Raw genomic sequence first — 14,454 nt, forward strand, 5'->3', positions numbered from 1 at the left:
GTCTGCTTGGAATATTTTACTGAAGGTGCTGAAGACCTGTTCTGCTGTCCATAGCATGAAATGAGGATGTCAGAGAGCAAACATTTTTAAAAATAACCACTTTTTTTCGGCCATTGGCTTTTTTTATTACTATTTATTTACTTGAAATAATAAAAATGTATTTAAACTAATATTTTCAGGACCAAATGCAAGAAAGTATTCAGAAAGCAGGTATACATTGGAATCATTTCTTTGCACTTCATCCTTGAAAATGAATGTATAGATTGTAAATGTCTCCTTTTATCTCCTTAAGAATGTTAAGCTTCTTTTTGATTATAGTGAAATCACATGAATAATATATACATAGATAAGTTTATTTAGAAGTAGTTTTTATCCCAAATGAAGTATTTAGTTTGCTGACAGAATGGAGTGAAAACACACAAGCTGTCAATTGAGATATTAATAACTAACTCTGGACTGGTAAAATGAGGCTGAAGCAGAGTGATTTTGATTTTCACAAAAATATTAAATGACTATTGAATTACAAAACTGAAGTGACTCTTTTGCTTTATTGGTTTCAGATGCAGCTTTTTCACTTAAGTGTAGCATTTAAGCCATAGTGCTGACTTGTTGACCCTAGATGTTGGTGTAGGAGATAAAAATGAATTTCCTTTAGAACCTTTACTGACTTAAGACACAATTGTCCATATACTCTGCAATGTTGGCAGTGTTAGTATTGCAGTGTTGTGTGGATATTAAAAAATAAAAGCAGAAATTTAAGTGTAGTACGAGTAGCTGTGAATCTGTATAACTTGCTTTTTTGCTTCATTGAAGTGTTGAATAGTTAAATAATGAGGAATAGCTTATTTATTTAAAATATTTAAGTTTCTTAGCACTGTTAAGGTAAGCAGAGTAGTATGTTTTCCAAAATATATAAAGCTATATATACAACCATATAAATCAGTCAGCCACCACTTAAACAAAAAAAAAACCACTATTTTAAACTGGATAATATATCCTTTCTGTAAATGGAAAATGTGGATGACAAAGGTGATCCTATTCCTTTAGCATGTCTGTGATGAGAAAGCCTTTTTAATTTGTGTCTTCCTATTTAGATTGGGAATGTCAAGAGGGGAATCTATGAAACTGACGGCAGTGCAGAACAACGATGAAGATGAAAGCAATTCTTTGTGTGGATCTTCTGGCACACCTGGTCCTTCTAAGCAAGCAACCGCTGAAGACCATGAGCAGAAAGGCACTAAAATTTCACCATTACCAGAGAAAGAGTATTGTCCACCTCTTTGTAATACGGAACAGGTTCCTGTCAAGGATCTAATGGCAGACTCAGAGGATATACTGATACCTGAAGAATCAATCATTCAGGAGGAGATTGCAGAAGAGGTTGAGACAAGTATTTGTGAATGCCAGGAGGAGAACCATAAAACAGAACAAGAGTTTTCTGAAGAGTCAGTAAGTCCAGCTGGCACAAATGAAGAAACAGAGGCAGTGCAGCCTGCAGACAGCACTGAGTCCTGTGTCATGATGAATGATGTAACTGATACTGTATCTCACATTGAAATTAAAGTGGAGTTGAAGTCAGAATGCCCTCAGGAGGACATGTCAGTTGTGATAGATCAGCTGGAGGATTGTGTATCACCAGCACGATCAGCTTCATCCACAAACTCTGTCAGTGATACAGCAGAGAAGGATTCTGAGTCTGCAAAAGAGCTAATTGCTCCAGAAATGGAAAATGCTGGTCTGGAAGGCTCCTTGTTCACTGGTGGGGGCATTGCAGTGGATATGGAGCTTCAAAGTGACCCCGAGGAACAATCATCTGAGAATGCTTGTATTTCTGAGACTTCCTTTTCCTCTGGAAGTCCAGAAGGACCATGTGTTTGTATTGCGTCTCCTGGAGGAGACACTCAGTCAACTTCAGAGGAACCCTGTACTCCAGCATCTCTTGAAACAGCTTGTTCATCTGAAGTGTCCAGTACTGAAAACATTGAAGGTGATATTCAGCAAAAGGCCACTGATGAAAACTTGCATACACCTTTAATGTCAGAGATCTCTCCAATGTCCACCTCACCTGAAACCTCAGAAGCATCTCTGATGTCTAATTTACCTTTAACGTCAGAGGCGTCACCAGCTTCAAATTTACCTTTAACATCAGAAACATCTCCAATGTCTGATTTACCTTTAACATCTGAAACATCTTCAGTATCTTCTGTTCTTCTGACTTCTGAAACATCTGTTGCAAATAGTTTGCCTCTTCCATCAGAAGCATCTCCAGTTTTTAATTCCCCAACCAATGAAAGACTTATTTTGCAACAAAGAAAATCACCATGTCTGTTGGAAGACTCCCTTCCCCCTTTGAAAGAAGAAAGCTCTACCGTTCCTAAGGTGGTTCAAGAAGAGAATTTTGTTGTTCAGCCAAAGCAACTTCAGAGTGCACCTGAAAGTTTGAAAGTTGGTCCACTAACAATTGTACCTGATACTTCAGTATTAGAAGAGCCCCAAAGCAAAAACCTCAGTCATCAGCCATGTAAGTCACATTCCGAAATGGAGAAATCCTACATTGCTTCCATCTCAGACCACTCCTCTCCAGAGGTGATCACGATTAAAAATCACAGTATTCAGCAACGAGGTGACAAGAAAGGTATGCTCTTGCCATCAGAGGTAGCTGTCTTACCAGAAGGATCAGTGGGCAAAAGTATCGAGCTGCTTCCATCAAAGCCACACGAAAAAGTATATACCTCATCTCTAGAGAAATCTTCGTTCTCTGAAGTGTGCAGAAGTAAATCTCACAAGCTAACAGGCAGCAGCCAAAGCCGACTAGAGAGTTCACATTCTTCCAAGTCATTAGAACCCACAAAATCACCTGAAGTGAGGAATGAAAGCAGAGACCCAGAGATCCCAAAGAGGAAAACAGCAGAACAGCACGGTTTTGGAATCTGCAAAGAGAAGAGAGCTAGAATAGATGATGATCAGCCTAATCGTAATGCTTCATCAACAAGTCCTTCAGAGAAAGATCAGCCACTCCGAGAAGAACCTCGAGTTCCACCCCTTAAGGTAAAGTAATGAAAAAACAGCTGACTCGGAAACTAAAAGTTTATCTCCTTCCTGCTGACTGCATGCAGACACAATGCATGTTGGGTTTTTGTGTAGATGTGAGGGGCCTTAGTAGTGACCTTTTTACTTTACTATTCCTACCATGCCAAATTACTTCTGATGTAAATACCTGTAGTTGTTCAGCCAGGATCTTAGCTACAAAACAGCATTTGTGTGAGGGAAAGCTTTCTGGGATCTATGGCTTAATCTAATTCAAGAGCTTCCGTTGTTTACATGGTGCTACTTGTCTTTCTTTCTAATTGCCCAATTGTATTGTCTGCTTGTTCTCCCACAGATGACTTCTTCAGCAAGCGTGAATAACAAATGTTACCATACCCATTACTGAGAAATAAAAAAAATAAAAAAATATATATATAATAATAATAATAATAATAAACAGTGCCTTAATCCAGCCGGAGAACCTAGAGTCACAATAGATGGAGATCCTTTTGCAAGCCCAGGGCTTGGGATAGACTGAATTATAAGATTTCACTATAGAATTAATTAGAAGCAGAGACCTTGCCAGGAGGAAGTATCTAACTGATATGTATAAATAGCTACTGATGGCAAAGCAAAAGATAAAAAAGATACAGCAGCTAAGCAAACTTTTATATGTATCGTTCTTTTGTGTAAGAAAGTATATTCCAGTTGAAAAGCTTTTTTTTTTTTTTTTTTAACAGGGGGATCTATAGATTTAGTCATATATAGTCTCAGTGTTTTGACCCTTTTAATTTTCTACATGATGACATCAGCCAAGTTTTAGATCCAATTTGCTGAACTTAAGCCACCGACTTTGCAATACGAGTTCCTGATTATTCAGAAATGTCCTTTTCTGCATTTATTTTTAACTGCTGCAATCACTGAAAATTGTTAATGTGGCCAGGAGGGCAAATAGGCTAACTGTTTTAATCACTATTGCAGCAGCTTATTTCAACTAATTTATTTTTATGATCAGTGATGCAATTGAGATAGTCTATTCTGAACTTAGTGATATTCTTTCATATTTGGACAGTCTCTGTCTAGCCTAATGAATTCTAACCATTTTCTAAACACAAAGGAAAGTAGATCACTAGGGAAGAAAAAAAGTCCTGACTATAATAAGAAAAGCAATCAAATACTTAAAGCTTTTAGCAGTTCTGGTGATACAAAGTGGAAAATGAAAAAAATGCTTGCTGTGCTACTGAAAGAGCAAGCAGGATGCTTTGATGTAATTGTGAGCAAATATGTTAATATAAATTTTTATTGAACTGTTAAACAGCGGAAGAGGAAATACAATGATGCAAGACATTAGTTAAAAATAATGACTTATGTAGTATGACATCTGAAAAAAAGTGATAACCAAATTGGCCTTCTGATGGGTGCTTAGTGGCATGAATAAAATGGAGTGAATCTCATTCCAGTTTCCTTGGAAGAGGCTTTCATAAAGCCTCACAGTGTTAGGCATAAGTGTTCATTCATAAGCCCAAAATTGAACTGCTAGGAAGAGTGCTACTGCACTCTTCCAGCCCTCCACATGAGCCCATCAGTTGGGCCGTGTGAAGAGACATTGCCCTGGTCTGTGCTATAAAAATGGTTATATGTTACAATACCATCTTTATATCGATTTTCACTGATCTTTTAAGGAAAATCAGATACTATCAGTCTTGCACAGTCATATCAAACAAATCTCCCTTAAGCTTCCAGCCAGTGAATGAGGATACTGAAACATGCCAAGCATTTCCAAAAATAATTTTGGACAATCATTTCTAGGATTTTTTTTTTCTTATGTAACAAATATTTAGCTTTTGGGTTCTCTCTCCAACAACCCCCTATGCTTTGTTATTAAAAGAGAAAAAAGAACCCTAGTTCTCCTAAATCATTGTGCTGTAAGGCTCTCACTTCCTGTCATACCTTATGACTACTTTAGCTACAAAAACTACCTAGCTTTCTTCTCAGATCCTTTCAGAAGAGAAGTGATAACACTAACCACCAAGTCCCACACTAAGTGTAGGAGGTATCCCAGGAATGTACTTAAGTGGGTCTTTTAAAACTGTGAGTGAGGAAGGGAAAGGTATATCCTTGATGATTCACTTACACCACTACTTTAAACTGCTCTGTGGTGTAACATGAAAAACAGGCTCAGTGGTGATACTGTTGCATCCTATCCAAAGGCAAGATTTGTCGCCTGATATATAAGGAAAGACTGACAGTTCCTAATGGCTTAGTCATTGGAGACCAAGGAGCAAAAGCACTACATGACTGTTGCTTTTTCACACATTTGCCGCAAATGCTCAGTAGTGGGCACTTTCCCCAGTATCAGTGCACCAGGCTTGTTGATCTTCTCAGTTAGATACACTGCAGATAAAACAAGTCTGACAAATTGTGTCAGATAAGCATCATGTTGTCATCCAGTTCAATTTTTCTTCCTGTCAAAACGATCAGTGTGACTAGGCTAATACAGGTGTCAGATATTCATGCTGGAGGATGATAAAATACTGCAGTGTAAATATCATTACTTCTTAGCATTTTTCTGTCCAGCTGCACTGAGTGGTAATTTCCTTCATTACATTGCTCTGACCCTTTTAAGAGACAGATGGTGACTGTAGCAAGCTGATGATCTCATTCAAATTATTGTGTTTTCTTTTCTTCCTTTAGATTCAGCTTTCAAAAATTGGACCACCTTTTATTATCAAGAGCCAACCTGTTTCGAAACCAGAACCTCGAGTTTCCCCAAGTACATCAGTCAGCAGTGGAAGAAACACTGGGGCTAGAACTCTTGCGGATATCAAAGCAAGAGCTCAGCAAGCAAGAGCCCAAAGAGAAGCTGCAGCTGCAGCAGCCGTGGCAGCAGCTGCAAGCATAGTCTCTGGAGCAATGGGGACCCCATGCGAAGGTGGGAAGACAAGAACACTGGCACACATCAAGGAGCAAACAAAGGCCAAGCTATTTGCAAAGCATCAAGCCAGAGCTCATTTACTCCAGACTAATAAAGAATCGAAGTCACAGTTCAACTCAAAGGAAAGTACCTCATCTCTAGAAATACCAGCTTCTACTGATACAAAGATTGAAGGTTCTACCGGTGTCATTATAGTTAATCCTAACTGCAGGTCCCCTAGCAACAAGTCTGCTCATCACCGTGAGACTACCGCTTTATTGCAGCAGTCACTTAACACAGCTACATTACCAGAAACTGCTACTGAGATACCCGTTCACAGTTCTGATGAGAATATACCTATGCCACAGTTGTGTGAGAAAATTATTTCATCTACCTCTACTGAAAGTAACAGTGTGCCAGTGCTTTATAATAAAAATTCAGTCTCTGTGTCTGTTTGCAGCACTGCTATGTCTGGAGCAATTAAAGAACTTTCTTTTGCAAGTTCTGTTGATAAATCCTCTGTTTTAATGTCTGTTGACAGTGCAAACACAGCAGTTTCAGCTTGTAATATAAATATGCTGAAATCCATCCAGGGGGCTGATACTCCATGCATAGCCGTTGGACCAAAATGTATTGATAACAATAACGTACCAGTTTCCATAGACAGTACGGTCTTATCAAATTCCATCGATGACAAAAGGTTGCCAATACCAAGTAGCAATGCGAACAATGCAGTCTCCAGCCATTATGCCACTGTGCCAGCTTCATCTATTGCAAATAACTTGCCAAATCATCTCCCTGGTAGTTCTGTACTGATTCCACCAGTGGGGACTACCAACAGATTTTCTTCTGATAAGATAGCCATAACTGGGTGTAACGAGCAAAGCACTGTCTCCATCCACACTACCGCTAGGTCAGCTTTAAGTTGCAGTGAGGCTGTTGCAGTAGCAGATTCTGTTGCGAGGCCACCCATTTCAATGTTTACTGGTAACATGGTGACAATAAGCTCCTATGATAATGCTACTAAATTAAACGCTGATCTCTTAGACAAAAGCTCTGGAGCACGAAGCCGAATGGATCTCTCGGGTAAATCTCAGCCGGTGAGCTATACGCAAACTGCCATGAATAGGTCTATACCTTGCAAAGTCATTGTTGACCACACTACTAATCTGAATTCCAGTCTGTCACTTTCTTCTTCTATTGAAAATGCAGAGAACAGCACTGACCTGCAGAGCAGACCTGTACGGACAGAAGCTGCCTTACAAAGTATAACCTGTCCTCAGGTGTCTGTAATAAGCAGGCCTGAAGTAGTTTCTAATGAAAGCCTTGAGCACAGTTCCAGCTTTATCAACATTACAAAGCAAGACAGCAAGAACTTGCAGGCAGGTTGTTCAAGTCTTCGAGAAGTGCCTCTTGCTCCCCAGGATAAATTAATTGAGGTGGTTACTCCCAGCCAAGGTTTTGCTGAGCAGTTAAGAGGCCCTTCGGCATTTAAAAATGAAGCAGATGCTGCCTGTGCCAGTCAGTATAACACTAACAACAGAATTTGTTGGCATGATGAAGAGGCAATGAGCACAGACCAGCCAGTGGTCAGCCATCTTAACGCCAGTAAGCATAAGGAATACACAGAGCAAAACTGCTTAAAAAGTGTCAAAACCGAACCTTCCAGTTACACACAGATGTCAGAACTGCAGTCCAGGAGTCTTTTGACGAGCCTTGCTGTTCCTGTTAAATCAGAAACCACCGAGTCTGACAAGTGCTTCAGGATGGACACGGAGGACTTCACAGGCCCTGAAATGGCGGCCCAGCCTGCAGAAATAGCCCCGAGCGCACAGCCGATGCAGACTGCCAAGGCGCCCATGGCGGATTCCATGGAAGACTCTCTGTCTCTGACCACAGAGACCCTAAAAAGAGTCACGAGTGCTGGGGGCTCAAGCTGTCGCCTCTCATCAGTGGAGGCCAACAATCCTTTAGTGACACAATTACTGCAAGGCAATCTGCCTTTAGAGAAAGTGCTGCCACAGCCCAGATCAGGAGCCAAACTAGAAATTAACAGGCTTCCCTTGCCTTTGCAAACTACCTCAGTATGTAAAACAGCAGTGTCCGAGAGAAATATTGTTGAGCATCCTTCCAACTCTCCTAACCCAGATGGTAAAGGATTTACAGCAGGCAGCATAGCCCCGCTACAAATCAGAAAGCGTGAAAACCATCCGAAAAAGAGGATGGCCAGGACTGTAGGGGAACACGCTCAAATTAAATGTGAGCCTGGGAAGGTGTCAATGGACACAGATGTTAAAGTGGCTCCTTGTGTAATTAGTTCCAGCATGAACCAGCTAGGGCATGGTCAGCCATTTAAACAAGAGTGGCTGAACAAACACGCCATTCAGAGCCGCATCGCTCACAGCCCGGAGATCAAGCAGCAGAAGAGGCCGTTGCCTTCATGCAGTTTCCAGCAGAGCTTATTTCACATTGATAAAAATGGCAGCTTTCATGCAGAAGCTAGTACCTCACACAGACAGCATTTTTACCAAATGTCCATGGCTGCAAGAGGCCCGATTCCTACGGCAGCTTTGTTGCAAACTACTTCAAAAGGCCCACCTGGCTGCAATGCATTTGCTTTTAGCAGACACCTGGAACAGAAGGGCTTGGGAGATGTGAATATTTCTACAGCAGCTCACCAGCTGAGGCTAGGAAGTGTGTTTTCCCCCAGTATTCAAATTAAGGAAGGTGATGACATTGCCAGTGCCTCTCAGACTCTCCAGAGTAAAACGTTAGTGCACCCTCCCCCTCCGCCCCCACCCTTGCCCCCTCCTCCCGCTCCTCACCCAAATGCAGATGTCCCCTCTGATCAAAAACAACCGACAGTTACTATGGAAACCACTAAAAGACTTAGTTGGCCTCAGCCAGCAAGCATCTGTAGCAATATAAAATCCGAACCCATTTCTTTTGAGGAAGGTTTAAGCAGCAGCTGCGAACTGGGCATGAAGCAAGCTTCCTATGACCAGAATGAAGTGAAAGAACAGTTAAAAGCATTTGCATTGAAAAATGCAGATTTCTCTTCCTATTTACTCTCTGAGCCACAGAAGCCTTTTACCCAACTTGCTGCTCAGAAAATACAGACGCAGCACCCACAGCAGCAGCAGCAGCAGCCGCAGCAGCAGCAGCAGCTCTGTGGAAGTTACCCAACAATACACTTCGGTAGCACAAGCTTCAAAAGGGCAGCATCTGCAATTGAGAAATCAATTGGGATTTTAGGAAGTGGCTCGAACGCTGCCGCGGGCCTGTCTAACCAGAGCGCGCAGATGCCGGTTCAGAAATTTGCTGACAGTAGCAATGCCGATGAACTGGAACTGAAATGCTCCTGCCGGCTGAAAGCCATGATCGTGTGCAAAGGCTGCGGAGCCTTCTGTCATGATGACTGCATAGGGCCTTCCAAACTGTGTGTAGCTTGCTTGGTTGTACGGTAGAGACTGAGTCAAAGATGCAGTATCCCTTGTCAGCGTGGGCGAGCAGGACGGAGGGATTGGAACGGTGTAGGCCAATGATGGTTTGCAATTAGTCGATTGGGTTTTTATTTTTTATTTTTTTTCCCCTCGTGGTGCTTTCAGAATTTAGTTATTCCAGCACGAGTGCCATTCCCAGGAAAGAAGAGGAAGCCTCTAGGACTAGTTTAAAAAAACTGACAGCATTGTCACTGAAGCTTCTGTGAGTTCTCATGTTGTGTTTAAGAAAAAGAGACAAAAAGGCATTAATGCATGTCATTCCTGTCTTGTATTTATTTGCACAAAGTGCAGCATATTTTTCCCCACTTTTCGACAGTTGATAGTACCTGCTGGTTAAAGACCAGTGGAAGAATAACTCTACACGAAGTGGAGTAGCTATGCAGAATGAATAGCAAGCTGAACACTGACCGCCTGTCTTGAGCAGCGTGGTGGAAAGGTGTGGGCCATCAGCCATGGTAGCTTCTCAGTTGCTTTGCAGTTTTTCTGCTGATAGAATTGTTTTCTTCAATTGACTTCCACTATTAGGGCTAAAATACAGTCCCTTCACATAGCGATAAAGGAGGAATTTGGATCATTAGAGGAGTTTCCTCACTTGCCTGCCAGGGATTATGGAACTGAAATCTTGCTTATCATCTCTTCTCATTGATTCCTTGAGAAAGATTTGTATCTGTGATGGGTTAGTGGGACCAGCACTGGAATCACATTGCCTTCAGTAGAGTCTGGAAAAAATAACCTCTCTGCTGGGGCTTAGAAACCTCTTTCCTGTTTCCTACTCAAATATTCTTTATTTGCATTTGTCTCGCTAATCGGTCCACTTGGTTTGTCAGTCCCAAATATATATATGGGGTCAGACATACGTAATAGGTTCTGGATGTTTTAGCCTCTCTGTGGCCTAAAATTGGGGCGTTCTTATGATGAATGAATAAGGAAAGATTCTAATCATGTACTGATTGAATACTAGATTACCAGTCATTTTTCCTATTATATGAATTAGTCGAAATAACATCTCTCAGAGTTTTGTCATTTAAAGTCATTCTTAAAATTACTTACAGCACTACTTTATTTTTATTTTTATTTTTATTTTTATTTTTATTTTTATTTTTATTTTTATTTTTATTTTTTTCCTGAAAGGAATTCAGACCCCTTACTCTACCTTTTAGAAATTTGAAGCAAAAAGGCTTTTTTTTTTTTTTTTTTAAAGGGATACTGCATCTTTAAAGTGATTATCAGTATTTATCCAGTACTGTATTTACATTTAGGAATATAGCTGCATTCCAGATGTGTTAGCCACCATAACAGCAGAGAAAAAAAAAATAAAAAATGAAGCCCTATTCACCTATAAGGAAAATATTATAAAGGGATAAAGCACATGCAGTTGCTGGGGAGATGAAAATACCTTGGGTTTTTTCACTCCCACTTCAAGAAAACAAAATGTGGAGTGCAAGTCGTCCATCTGCCAATATGTGGTTGGGTCTGCCCAAATGTGAGCATCAGAGAGAAATGTTATTTTTACCATTACAGTAGAACCTCACTAACCTAAACATCTTTCAGTCTGCTCAAGAAAACTGGTTTTCTTTCCACTATTCTCAGAGAGCAAATGTATCAGCTGTAGTAATGTTTGGGTTTCAGCATTATTTTAAGTATGTAATGCTGCATTTACTGTGGCATTCCAAAATATTAATGTGAATGAATTTAGAAAGTTAATAAATTTAGGAAACCAGTATACCACATTTTACACCATACTTTTTTTTTTATATAATTTTGGTTTGCGTACTTACTGGTCTCTACTTACAGCTGTAAATGGTCTCCCTGATACTGGTATTAGTGAGGTTCTACTGAATAGAGGAACCACATTTATTTTCTCGTGGGACCATTTTCATGAACATGATAAATGCCATTTATTGTCTTAAAAGTGAGCTGGAATATCTACAACATACATTCCTGTCATAGGAAACTCTATGGTGCACCTTGATGTTCTCTTTTATTGTAATTAGTGACATATCAATATTATTTTTGACACTGTGTGATAAAAAGGCCATTTATAATTACACTAACAAATTTGTTGCTGATACAATAATATATTTTTTCTATACAAAAGTGCTCCTTAATATGAAATGTGATTTAAAAAAATGGCTTCTCAGCACTTTCATGTCTTCTGGTAAGAAGATATGCCAGCCAAGCAAAAACCTACAAGTAACCATATGAAAATTAACATTCACTGCTATGCCAGCTCCTGTTTAAAAAAAAAAATAGTGTCTGGAAAATACTCATGAATAAGCATGAGTGTAGTCAGTTAATGCATATCAAATTCGTATTTGAGGAGCCTTTGTATTGGAATTGTATTGCATTGTATTTATACTTGATATAGGTAGAATACTTCTATTTAAAATGAAGAGAGCAACCAGTCTTAGACTTCTAATAACCTGTGTTTATATAAGCCTGCTGGGAATCCTTATTTCTAGCTCAGGTTTTCATGTCCACAGCACATAAGTCAGTATTTTTTTGTACTTGCATCTCAAACTATTTCTTGTATTGACTGACATAATACAGAAATAAATTCCAGCCACAGAAAAAAAAAATTACTTTGTTCAAACAATAAGAGTGTGACTAATGTGGTAGGTAATTCATTCATGTCATACTGTCATTTTTGTATCAGGATTGCAACTTGCATTTGTGAGGTCATGATAAAATGTTATTTAAAGTGGCATTAGACTGAATGGTGCTATGTTATATTACACCACTGACCAAACTCTTCCATAGTGCAGTTCACTCATTTCATTCGTGGGTCACTGGAGTTGCACCAGGAATAAATTTGGCCAATTAGTTAGCTACAGTCATGAAGTATTGTTGCAGATAATAGTTTTAGGTTATTGAAATATTTAAAAGCAACTGCGGTGATATAAGAGCCTGACTGAATCCTAGTAGGACTGAAAATCTTACCTGGATTCTTATGTCACACAAATGCTTGGGGAAAAGTGATCCGTGGTCTTGAAGAAGAACACAGTCACCTTTCAAAGTAAATTTTGAATGACTCCTTTTTTTTTGTTTAATTGTCCAGGCTTCAGGCCCAATGTCATTCTGTTTTCTAAGGACCATGCAGTTTGCACCATTGGGTGTTAACAGTTTATGCACTGAAAAGTGGTGAAAGAATTGCTTAAGAACACAATGCTCTGTGTTTATGTGTGCGTACATATGTGTCCTGATGTGCAGCATGTATAAATTACTTTTTTTTTTCCTTTTTTAACCTCCAAAATTGTTCCCCCACTCCTACCCCTGGAGCAGCACTTTTGGGTAAGAGGGAGAAATGCTCCTTTTTTCTTTCCTCCCTCTTTATTTTTTTTAATTGCATACCTGTGAGATATGCAGATAACATTAGGGCATTTGCAGTGTGTGTGTTTGTGTGTTCCTGTTCTGAACTAATTTTCCAAGCAGAAATTCCCTTTGAAATAATATAATAAAAAAAAAGAAAAAAAAAAGGAAGGAAAAAAAAAGGGAAAAAAAAAAGAAATGGTGAACTGGATGCTCCCTGTTTGCATTTTATTTACCTGCTGAGGTCTAGTACACGAAATAATGTTTAAAAGACAAAAATCAAGGTTGAGCCATAAAGGTATATTCTCTGTACTATAGACTTTCTTCTTGAGGGTGGTGCATGTTGTCAGGGTAAGCTACAGAACGTGCAGATGGTTTTTCAGGGCCCTGCAATTCCTTGCCCAGTTTTTCAGCTGGTGCATATGGTGCTTTATAATGCAATTTCTGAAGTAAAATTACCTTATGCTGCACCCCCTTCCCCTTATAAACACACGCACAATTTCAGAATAGTTATTGTAGCCTCTGGTTGAGCAGTTTCTCCAAGGTGTGGTGAAGTACCAGGATAAACACTCCAGACAAGCTGAGAAATGTCACCGAAAGGGATCATTTTAGCTGACACACGGGAAGGGCCCTGCTCCAAACACTGAATGACTTCTACAGCCTCCTGGCAGCAGCACAGCCAGTCGTCTTCTGGGGCTCTGCAGGACACAAGGGGGGGAGACCAACAAAATATTCAGTGGCTTTATCATGGACCTGTGTAGCTAAATGTTTCTGAAGCTATGAAATCCTGTTGTCTTCGGTCATCATGCTTTGTCACTGTAAAACCAACAACAACAAAAAGCATTTTTTTAGTCTAATTTAAGGAGCTGCTTCTTTTATAGCACATAATATTTCGCTTTGTACTATATTTGATAGTTAAAGAATAATTTAGTCCGTAGAATAACTTTGTTGTATTTGTACTGTTCATGAATGTTACAAGAAAAGTGCTTTACTTTGTTGCCATAATTCTCTTGTACTGCTGTAAAATATTTTTTCTGCTTTACGGAAATTTAACACAATTCACGTTTTCAGTACAGGGTTTTTTGTGTGTATGTTGTTTTTTTTTTTTTTTGTCAGTATTCTGAATGTTTACATCTGTTCGACATTAGCCATTCTATGCCTTTATAGGGCAGTATTACTCCTGCAGTATAACAGCAATGTGAAATCCACTCATACTAAACATGCATGAGAAATACAAAATTTTGTGGGAGCTCCCTAACATGCATAGATATTTTTTCTATCCACATTCAGTGAAGTAAATACCCTCCTTCAGTCCTCTACCAAAGAAAATATTATTCCCACAGGACAAGCTCAGAAAATGGTTCTCTGAATCTTCCAAAGGGGGTGTAGTTGATTTCAGCAGGATTGCTACAGTTTAATGCTGTTATGCTTCGCTATATTACCCAACTGGATGTGACTGGGTGAAACAAGCATTTTGACATTTTTTTTGTTTTGAGACAGTGTTTCGTTTAGAATTCAGGGATCATGCGTTCTTTAATGGTGCTGTTTGTTTTTCTTTCTTTCTTTCTTTTTTAAGAAAACATTTTGTTGCCTACAGAAGTGACCATTCACAAAAACATAAATTAAATAAAATAATTTGTCTTCATAAATTCTCTCTTCTCCCTTTCCTTTTCCCCTTTTCTGTCCCTTGAAAATAACAAC

At 39.4% G+C, this 14,454-nt stretch overlaps 1 protein-coding gene across 1 annotated transcript in view; it reads left to right on the plus strand.

The window, feature by feature from the left end:
• ASXL3 (ASXL transcriptional regulator 3) overlaps positions 1-9,408 on the plus strand; it is a 126,234-nt gene extending 116,826 nt beyond the window's left edge. The window contains exons 13-14 of the mRNA XM_050709124.1: positions 1,095-3,048; positions 5,722-9,408. Of these exons, the coding sequence (XP_050565081.1) occupies positions 1,095-3,048; positions 5,722-9,408 (5,641 nt within the window). The remainder of the gene's footprint in view (positions 1-1,094; positions 3,049-5,721) is intronic.
• Positions 9,409-14,454: the final 5,046 nt, after the last annotated feature.

Source organism: Cygnus atratus, chromosome 2 (assembly GCF_013377495.2).
Source record: "Cygnus atratus isolate AKBS03 ecotype Queensland, Australia chromosome 2, CAtr_DNAZoo_HiC_assembly, whole genome shotgun sequence".
Lineage (NCBI taxonomy): Eukaryota > Metazoa > Chordata > Aves > Anseriformes > Anatidae > Cygnus > Cygnus atratus.